The 10978-nt window shown below is 33.5% G+C and overlaps 1 protein-coding gene across 1 annotated transcript in view; it reads left to right on the forward strand.

The window, feature by feature from the left end:
- The window catches only part of Mrpl1 (mitochondrial ribosomal protein L1), an 87853-nt gene extending 77458 nt beyond the window's left edge, over nucleotides 1-10395 (forward strand). The window contains exons 8-9 of the mRNA XM_076864745.2: nucleotides 8766-8847; nucleotides 10201-10395. Of these exons, the coding sequence (XP_076720860.2) occupies nucleotides 8766-8847; nucleotides 10201-10319 (201 nt within the window). The 3' untranslated portion in view covers nucleotides 10320-10395. The remainder of the gene's footprint in view (nucleotides 1-8765; nucleotides 8848-10200) is intronic.
- Nucleotides 10396-10978: the final 583 nt, after the last annotated feature.

Genomic DNA, 10978 nt, shown 5'->3' on the forward strand with positions numbered 1-10978 from the left:
GAAACCAATAATAAGCAATGAGATTGAAATAGTAATAAAAAGCCTTTGAACAAAGAAAAGCTCAGGACCAGTAGATTATCAGCCAAATTCTACTAGACCTTTAAAGAACAAATGTCAGTTCTCTTCAAATTATTCTATGAAATAGAAAGGAAGAGAACACTCCCAAATTCATTCCATGAAGCCAGTGTTGCCCTGATACCAAAACCAGATAAAGACACATCAGAAGAAAACTACAACCAATATCTGTGACAAACATTAGATGCAAAAATGCTTAATAAAATATTAGCAATCTGCATCTGAAGACATATTAAAATTATACACAGTCAAGTTGTATTCATCCCAAGGATGCAAAGGCTAGTTTAATATACATTAACTAGTAAACTTAATTTGTTATGGTTTGAATACATGGTGTCCCTCAAAGCACACATGTGAGACAATGCAAGGATGTTCAGGGCTGGGGTTGTAGATAAGTGGTAGAGTGCTTGCCTAGCATAAGTGAGGCATTGAGTTTGATTCTCAGCACTGCATACAAACAAACAAATAAATGGTTTATCAACAACCAAAAAAAAATTAAAAAAAAATGTTCAAAGATGAAATGAATAGATTATGAGAGTTATGACCTAATTAGCAGATGAATCTACTGACATGGATTAACTGGGCAGCAACTGTAGGCAGGTAGTGTGTGGCTAGAAGAAGTAGGTAACTGTGACCATGACTTTGAGGCTTATATTTTGTCCCTGGTAAGTGGAGCTCTCTCTCTGCTTCCTGGTTGTCATGTCTTGAGCTGCTTTCTTCTGTCATGCTCTTCCACCATGATGTTCTGCCTCACCTTGGTCCCAGAGCTCTGGAGTTGGCCATGAGCTTCTGAAACCATGAGCCAAAGGAAGTAGAGAGTGTAGAGAGTGGAGGTAGGGAGGAAATAAAAAGATCTCACAAAAATTAAAGGAAGACCAATAGAGTAGAAGAAGGGGATCAAGAGGGAAGGTAGCAGAAATGGCATTGAGAAGTACTAAGGAATGAAATCTACCAAATAATGCTATGTCCATATATAAATACACCACAATGAATTGTGTGTGTGGGGGGGGGTGTGTGTGTGTATATATATAATTATTACACTAACTAAGATAATAGAAGTTAGATCAGTGGAGTAGAGCAAGCAGAACTGGGGAGGGAAGAGGGAAGGGTAAGGAATATATTGGGGAATGAGATTGATTATTTGTATGTATGAATATGGCAAAATGAGTCCTACTATTATATATAATTATAATGTTCCAATAAACAAAAGGGAAAAATTATAATTTGAAAAGTATAAAAACAGTTGGGTGTGGTAACACATGCCTTTAATCTCAGTGATTTGGGAGATGAGGCAGGAGGTTTGCAAGTTCAAAGCCAGCCTCAGCAATTTAGCAAGGCTCTAAACAAACTAAAAGGGCTGGGGATGTGGCTAAGTGGTTAAGTGCCCTGGGTTCAATCCTTGGTATCAAAAAAAAAAAAAAAAGAGTATCAAAACATGTAATAATATAAAGCTTGTTGTGAGTTGTGGTGGTCAGGTAGGGGTTTGAGTCTATTCCCCAGTACCAACAGGGAGAGTAAGTCCTATTTGTTTCTTTTTCTTTTTTAAAAATTTTTTTTTTTTAGTTGTAGATGGATATAATGTCTTTATTTATTTTTTATGTGCTACTGAGGATCAAAACCCAGTGCCCCACATGTGAGAGGCAAACGCTCTGCCACTGAGCTGCAGTCCCAACCCTGATTTGTTTCTTTATGAAGAAATAAAGCATGCCTTGTAGTTTATAGTATCTTGGTTTTATACTTTTCCTTTAAAAATTTCTTTTGACAGTGCTGAGAATTGAATCTAAGGCTTTGTGTATGCTAGATAAATATGTTCTACCACTGAGCCACACCCTCAGCCCTCGTTTTATAAATTTGAATGCTAAACTGAAAGTAATGTTTTAATTGAGTAATAAATGTACATAAAAATATTTGGAAAATTCTGAATAGTATAATTAAGAATATAAAAGTCATTGAGAATTTCTGAAATTATGGTGAAGCTGCAGTACTTTTCATTGATGCTCTTTTTCTGTACATGCAATTTTTGTTTATGTAATTGCTATTATATATTGTTTTATATATTCTTTTTCCTTTAACACTGTATCTTAAATGTTTTCTCATGTTATTAGAATTCTTGTAAAAGTATCATTTTAATAGCTGTTTTATACTGGGTTGTATGGATAAATCATAATTATTCAACCTTATACCTTTTGGGCATTCTAATATCTCATTACTGTAAACATCACTTCTATGACTATAAATCCACATCTCTCTCCTATCAGAAAAAGCATTCTGTCTCTGGGTATAAATGTTTATTGAAAAGTCTGAATTTAGTGAAGTAAACCATGAAATAGATTTTTCCATTTTCTGCTTCCAACTATGTCTTGTACAATTTCCCTTCTTTGTTAGGCACAGGCCTGTTAGTTCATATAGTTCCAGTGATTGTTGGTAATTGGAAGTGCAGCTGATCCAGTTCAAAAATACTAATCTCATAACTAAAGTCTTCCCTTGTCCTCTTTGGAGCCAGGCTTTTATGGCTCATGTTACCCAGAATGGGGAGGACTTACTTGTTTTTCAACCTTCTTCTATTCTTGAGACCTTGGAATGCTCAGTTCTAAGGTACCTTGACTAAGGTGCTTTTTTTGAGGCTAATTCCTCTGGAGTAAAGGGAAAGAGAACAAGAGGAACAACACAAATGCATCTGCTTATCCCTCTGTATTTGTGGTCACTGTTATGATTATTTTTACTTTTCTGCCCATCTCTTATGGGTTAAATGTTCTTCATTTAGCACGTGTTCCACCAACCAGTCTCCCTTTCTCACATGTGCTCTCCCCCTCCCCCAGTTTCTACATATGAGCCCTTTGGATTCTTGCCACCTCTGTTGTTTGCTGCTTCTAATTGGAAAGGGGGTTAATTATAGTAGGACCTTTTTAATGGCCTTAATGTTGATATCTTCTTTTAGAATATAGGACATTAAATGTACTTTTTTTTTTTTTTTTTTTTTTTTGCTTTTGATTTATAGCCTGTCACCAATCCTAAAGAAATGTGTTTCAAATGCACACATTAAATTTACAACAGATGTTGAAATTGTAGCTAAGCATTTTTTCTACTGTTATTTTAAATGGCAACACAATTTTTAGCCTGATAAACATTTTGCCTCATCTGCATAGTAGATGCATAGTAATAAACTAAAAGTCTATTAGTATCCATCAAAACTTTCCTTTAAATGAAACAATACAAACCAAAAGTCTTTTTTGCCCTAGTAAAAAGTTATGGTTTTGCTCATTCACTTCCTTCAGCATCCTTTAGTTTATTTACTACCCTATAGATGAGCAAACTGGATGGACTGTGGGCCAAATCCAGCTATCCACCTGTTTTTTTTTTTTTTGTTTGTTTGTTTTAATAAAGTTTTGTTGGAACACAGCTATACTCATTTATTTATGTATTGTCTATAGCTTCTTTTGTGCTATAACAGCAGAGTTGAATAATTGTAACAGAGCTCATTCGGCCTGCAAAGTCTAAAATATTTACTCTCTGACCTACAAAAAAAAAAAAAAAAATCCTCCTGTTTTACACCCTTTCTCTAGAATTGTTTCAATAACAGACTGAATGTACTATTTACATGCTAGGAAACATTTAATATCTTTTCACTGCTGATGAGAAGTTTATATCCTACGACTTTTCATTTAGAACCCTTTGCAATCTAGTCTTAAGTCACTTTCTGAGGTTCAAATTCAGTATTTTCTGCTATTTTCAGTGGTGCAACCTGAAGACCAGAGTTACATATTGATAGCTTGCAGGCTGTATTTGGCCCCCCAGACTTATTTTGTTGGACCCACATAGTGATTTTGTTTTGTTTTATTGAAACCTGAACATTTAAAAACTGAACATCACATAGAAATCCAAATTTTGACATGTTTTTTGAAAAATCAGGAGCCATAATGACACCAGCCCCATAGCTTTCATCACAATTGTCTATTAGCCCTGAGTAGTCACTGCTTGTCTCACATAGGGTGGTTGCTCTCCAATTCTGCATGACCTGTATTATGTAAGTGGCATTTGTGCATGCACTTAAGTCCATAAGTCTTCAATAATGCTGTCCCTAAATACAATGAGTTACCTCATGGTTACCTCATGTCACCTTATACTGGTTTTTCTGCTTAGAAATTTTTCTTTGTTCTTTAATATTCTTCCTCTTTTAGAATTCAGCTTAAATATTCTTTGTAAAGCCCTCCTGGTCAAAGCCAATTACTTTTTCCTCTGTGCCCCTGTAAGTGTTTATTCATTTGGAATAGCACCTGTTGTGTTATATTTTAGTGACTAGATAGTAAGCTCCTGAGGGTAGGGTTTGAATCTTCCCTTCTTTTTGTTACTATTTTACAGCATTGTTGCTTGACAAAGAGTGGGAACTAATTAATGTGCTGAATTATGTGATGTAAACATCTAAAAATTAGGAAAGTGGTAAAGGATTCATTAGGCAGAAAGAAAAATCGTAGTTTTCATCTGAATGTTCTTCTCCTTCCAGTGTCTAAGATAGTTTCTTTTCCTCCCCTTAGCTTCCAACAAACTCATTTGTGTTTTTCAGACAGTCAAATAGTCATTTTTTGTAAGGATCAGAATACATTGTAGCTGTGTTCAGGGTTACAAGCTAGCAAGTGATGGAAATGAAATTTATCAATGTTTGCTTGCCTGAAGAGTTCACGAACATAGCTGATAGGCCAACTTCTTACCATACATGTGCTTTTAGATAAGATGAAACATTTAAGTGCCGTATGATAATAGCTACATCATAGAGTTCTTGGAAGAAATGAAAGAATATCTATGTAGATATGAAATTGTAGCTAAGCAGTTTCTGTAGAACAGAGTTTGACCCAGAGTAAGTACCCCAATAAGTAGAGTTGTATAATCAATTATAATTATTTCATATGTAATTATAATGATTATTTATCAATACTCAATTATTATTATTACTACTTAATTAATGTTCTGTAGGAAACATGGATTTTCTTCTCTTTCTTGATTTAGATTGTTGGAAGTCACAGAGGTTCAGTATTGGCCTTTCTGCAGAAACCATCTGCTAGGCCACACTTAATATAACTTAGAATATTGCATTTGGAAGGGATTTTGGAGGTCAGGTAGTTAAACAGGTATTTATCGAAAGCAGTAGTCTCTTCATTTTCCAGTTAGAGGTGATCAGTCATCTAAAGACTATCAGGATATTATAGTGACAGAAACTGTTCTTTTTAGAAAGAACATGTATTGTTTAAAAATCATTTATATTGCTTTTTTTTTTTTAAGTTCTGTCCTATGTAGAATTTAAATATCATTTTTATTTTTTACACTGTAGTTTATAGTCTTCCAAAATAGTTGAACAAACTTACCTCTTTATTGGTGGTTCTCAAAGTCTGGCCCAGGGATCCCTTTTAACTAAGACACTTTCCTGGTAAGTCTTTTTCTCTCTACTTTTCTTTTAAATCAGAGAATTCATAAAGATCAAAAGCATAGGCTAAATTTTTTATGTGCATTCTTCTGGAGCAAGGTTTGATGACCTAAAAGAGTTTAAAAATTACTGCTTTGGACATGTTCATGACTAAATTTTGCCCTGAGATGAAATATAACATATGCATCTCAAAGGGACAAAGAATGACCAATTTTTTAGTTAGAATGATAAGAATTATTTTGAAAGTAAAGGTTATGAATTGCATGGAAAGAGAAGAATGAGTTTAAAAGCAATGAGATAGAGGCAGAGTTCACTTATATCCAGAATCTCAACCCTTGCATTTTTGGTAAAAAATCTTTTCTAAGGAATGTTAAGAAGAATGTAGGATTCACTAAAAAAACAGTCTTTTGAAAAATTTGTGCTACAGAATGAGAAATAACGATTATGCCCTGCAGTGGATGATCACTTTAGCTAAACATAAATAGTATTACGACTATTTATGGGGGTGGGGAGTGGGTACTGGGGATTGAGCTTAGGTGCACTCGACCACTGAGTCACATCCCCAGCCCTATTTTGTATTTAGAGACAGGATCTCACTGAGTTGCTTAGTACTCATCATTGCTGAGAATTTTGCAGATGTCGTTTTCCTGAGTTATGGTCAGTTCAAATAAATTTCCCATGTAAATTTAAAAAAAATTTTTGTAGTTGTAGATGGACAGAATGCCTTTATTTTATTTGTATATAGTGCTAAGAGATGAACCCAGTGTCTTGCAAATGCTAGGCAAGTGCTCTGCCACTGAGCCCTAGCCCCAGCCCTTTCCATGTAAATTTTGATGAAACCGATATAGGGATATATATTATTTTTGTATGTAAGTTATCATTACTGATTTCCATCAGTAGCTAATTAAATAATCAATAGTAATACCCATAAAATATGTAACTTTTCCATAATTTTGCACAATATTTAAAACAAAAAGTGAAGTATTATGTTTATAAATATATCTTAAAATTCAGTAGAGGGCACAGTACTAAAGATCAGAGGTGCTAATAAAATTTGGAGAAAAGTGTAAACTATATTTTAAAACATTTTTATATTTTTTAAAACTTAAAATAAGGATCCAGTGGTATAGTTCAGAATCAAAGCTTATGGAGGCCTGAGTTCAGTCCCCAGTACAGCCCCCCAGAACCCCCCCAAAACCCTTAAAGTCACTGAGGGAATCTTAATAATGAAAGTTGCAGGAGAATTAATAGTTTTGTATTTCTATAGCATATGTTATTTTGGCTTTCTATGGGAATGGCAATATAAGACTGTAAAAGATATACTTAAAATATTTGAGAAGTTTAGTATATATAGTATATTTAGTATATATAGTATAGACCATAACTGTTAAAAAAGATATGTTGGACATAATTGCTTTTTCTGTCTGTTTCCAAATTTAAGGTAGGTGCTAAGGTCTTTAACAAAAAATAAAGGAACTTATTAAGCTATGATGGTCTCTTTAGTTGGTAATAGGAAGAATGACACTTTGAGGTATAGTGGAGAATCGAGAACACTGAAAGGAGGTGAGGACTCCTTTAGCTTTTTCTTTTCTTTCATGTAGAGTGTGGAAGATGTCTTCTCTGCTAGTGAATGATTGCTTCATTATGTTTAAAGTCTGCAAGGTCTGTGGACTTATAGGATAAACTAAATAGTGATTTGAGGTTTTTCCTCTCAGAACTCTCACTTATGGATTAGGATGAAGTGAGAATTCCTCCAGAAATGTTTAAACTTTCATTTAGGGTTTGGTACTGTGTCATTCCAAGTGTGTGTTGAATAAATGTTGCTTAATGATGATAAGAGAATAATTTTTTCCAGGAGGGGTTCTCCTTATATTTACATGGCACGTTTCTCATAATGGTTTCACAATCATGGGAAAATAGAAATCTTGTTTAAACTTTAACTCTTTCACTGTATGATTTTTGTTTGTTATGCTATTATAAGTTTTTGATGAAATATTAGAAAATAATTCATTTCACACAACCCAAATCCTCTTAACATTTGAATGTACTATAATTGAGTTTAACTGGTATATTTAAAACAAATAACATTCATTGAATTTGATTAATAAACATGGACTTTTTTCCACATTTTTATTGGTGCATTATAGTTGTACATATTGATGGGATTTGTTATTACATATTCATACATGCACACAATATAATAATATAATTTGCCCAGTAATACTTCCTACCACTTCCCCCTTCCCTCTTGCCTCCTACCCCTTGGTCCCTTTCCTTTACTAATCTCCTTTTGAGATTTTTCTTTTTGAGATTTTCCTTTCTAGAGAAAACATATCACCTGACCTTCTGAGTTTGACTTATTTCACTTAGCATGATGGTCTCTAGTTCCATCCATTTTCCTACAAAGGGCATAAATTTCATTTTTCTTTATGGTTGAATAAAATTCTGTTGAAGCATGGGCTTTTCAAGGATATAAGTTGGGTTTAGGAGTTTTATGAATAGGACTTATATATTATTGTAGTTTTGCTAAATGGTAAGATAATTGGTATTGTCTGGTTAGAGTGTTTAAAAATTAGAATGTTAGCTCAGCATCCTAAAAATATCTCTATATGTATTTCCTTAATGCATGTGGTAAAGTAGCTATATTTTGAACTCATGAATGCATTAATTTCTAAACATTTTTTTTTTTTTGTAAATAAATCAGCAGATGACCTTAAGAAAATAACACTAATTCCTTGAGGTGTGTATGGGGAATGGTATATGTATTTGTAGAAATTACTTGAAAATCAAGGAACCTCAAATGGAAAAATTTTAAAACACTTTGCTATAATACATTCTATAAGGTAATTAAATCTTTATATATAACGTATAAAATGTAGCTTTTCAAAAGAAGTATGGAAGTTTTTGCTTTCAAAATAGGGTTTCTTGATAGTTAATTGCAGCTGGGCACCATGCACCCTATAATTCCAGTGACTGGGAGGCTGGGGCAACAGGATTGCAAATATGAGGCCAGCCTCAGCAATTAAGTGAGACCTTGTCTCAAAATAAAAAAATAAAAAGGACTGGGGATGTAGCTCAGTAATAGAGTGTTCCTGAGGTGTATCCCCAGCATCACTTCGGGGGAGGGGGGCAGGGGTGAGGATAATTGCATTAGGTGAATACTTGAAATAAATACTAATCATACTAATCCAGAATAAATACTAATACAGTTACTCAAATGGTGTCATCTTCTCACATTCATATCATTAATGTTATATACATATTTTTCTTTCAGTTGGATATGTCAAGTGACCAGATAGCTACCAATCTGCAAGCAGTTATTAATGAAGTGTGTAAACATAGACCTCTGAATTTGGGTAAGTGATGTGCTGAGGGTGGACTTCTGTATAGCACTGTGATACTTTAAAAAATAGAAAATATTAGGAAAACAAGTAGATTAATATGCAAATACATGTTCTAGGAATTAAATAATTAAAATTTACTTCTTCAAAGTATTCCTAACTACCTTATTAATGAGTCATAGTTTTTAGAGAGGGACTTCTTTATCACTTATACAAATACATTTACACATTTCCATGTTATTTCTATCATTAAATGTAATAAAGTTTGAAAGAAAACAGATTGCCTTAAACTTATAATGGTATTAAATAGGAACAAAAGTAATTTAAGAAATGTTATTTTGAAGCTAGATCATTGACTTTGTCTCTGACACTAGTACATGGCTTTCTTATTTATTTTAGAAAAGAAAGATAATTTTTGTCATGTTATGAAAGTCACTTCTTATAAATAGGTGATTCATAGAGAATCATTGACTTGGTCAAGATGTGGAAACTAGAACACAGCTAGCCTGGCACCTTTATCATTGCATTGCTTCATTCAGATTCCTTCCTCAGACAAACTTCATTCGTGGATAGCTGAAGCTAAGCCAGGATCCATTATAGTTAATTGGCTAGTTAATTGACTATTCACTAATAGGTTAATCATGACAGAAATTTGTCAGGGTTGGTGTTATAACTACATTAATAATTAAAGCACAATCATAAGCTGTTTTGTTTTCTTTTTCTTTTTAATGTTCTCTGGGAGTTAAACACTTCATTTGTTCTATGGCCATAGTACCTAGTCATTGTATGTTTATGGATTTTTATCTTCCACAGAAACTTTGATTTCAGTATAGCATCCTCTGAGACTATAGCAGAAGTGGAATGGTAGACAGTAAATCGAAGAAGTGCTGTTATTTTATTTTTTATTTTGTGTCATTTAAAATGAAATCTCTTAACATTGTTCTTGTAAAAAGCTTTTTAATTTTTAGAGAATTTTACCAACTGTTTGGTAACAGAAAGGTAGCATCTGTGCAGACTGTTTTAAATATTTAGAGTATTTTCATCAAATGTAAATATCACCACCTGCTCCCTTCACTGTTGACTTTGCAATAAAATAAATTCTAGGTGATCATCTTCTGGAAGAAAGAAATAAATTATTAGTGAGTGTATGGTTTTAAGGATAAATCTCTAGTACAGCTAGTTTTGTCTTCTACTCTAGAAATGAATCTATCTTTCCTTTCTTAGAATTTAAAATATTACTCACCAACTTAGTACTTTTCAAGTGAAAATATGATGTGAGTCCTATAAGGTTTCCTGTTGTTTATTTGTATTCGCACCTTAGGAATCTATGGGATAAAAATCAAAATTGATTCTTGTCTTTGTTTCTAGGTCCCTTTGTGGTACGTGCCTTCCTTCGTAGCTCAACAAGTGAAGGTTTGCTACTAAAGATTGATCCATTGCTTCCCAAAGAAGTAGAAACTAAGGAAAGTAACCAAGAAGCTGCCTAAAAGTGTTGAATTGTGAAATTCTTTTCAACAGATTAAGAAACAACAAAGAAAATTATAAAACTGCATAATTTCTACATTTGATGTCTTATGATTTCTTGAACATTGCACTTAGAAGTAAATTTTAACACTGAAAGTTTATACAGTTTCAAAATTAAGGAAATATTTTCTCTGAACCTACTTTTTAAACTCTTATCACATTTACATATTGGTAGATATAACAGTAGTTTCTAGCTTACAACAACTTTCCTTTGGAGCCATAACCACCTGAGGGAATGGTAACATCCTTGGTTCTCACAAGGCAGAGAATGGCCAAGTCATGACCTACATTACAAACATAACCATTTTGTATAATTTTAATTCATTTATTTGTTCTAATCAGTTATACATGACAGCAGAATGTTCTTCGATTCATTATACACAAATTGAGTTCTCTGGTTGTACCTAAAGTAGCATCACACCATTGTGCAATCATACATGTACCTAGGGTAATGATGTCTGTCTCATTTCACTATCTTTTCTACCCCCATGTCCCCTTCCCACCTTTGCCCCATTCAGAGTTTCTTCACTCATCCTGTCGCCACCCCACCATTATGGATTAGCATCCACTTATCAAAGAAAACATTTGGTTTTGGGAGATTGGCTTACTTCACATGATATTC

The sequence above is a fragment of the Callospermophilus lateralis genome, chromosome 8, assembly GCF_048772815.1.
Source record: "Callospermophilus lateralis isolate mCalLat2 chromosome 8, mCalLat2.hap1, whole genome shotgun sequence".
Lineage (NCBI taxonomy): Eukaryota > Metazoa > Chordata > Mammalia > Rodentia > Sciuridae > Callospermophilus > Callospermophilus lateralis.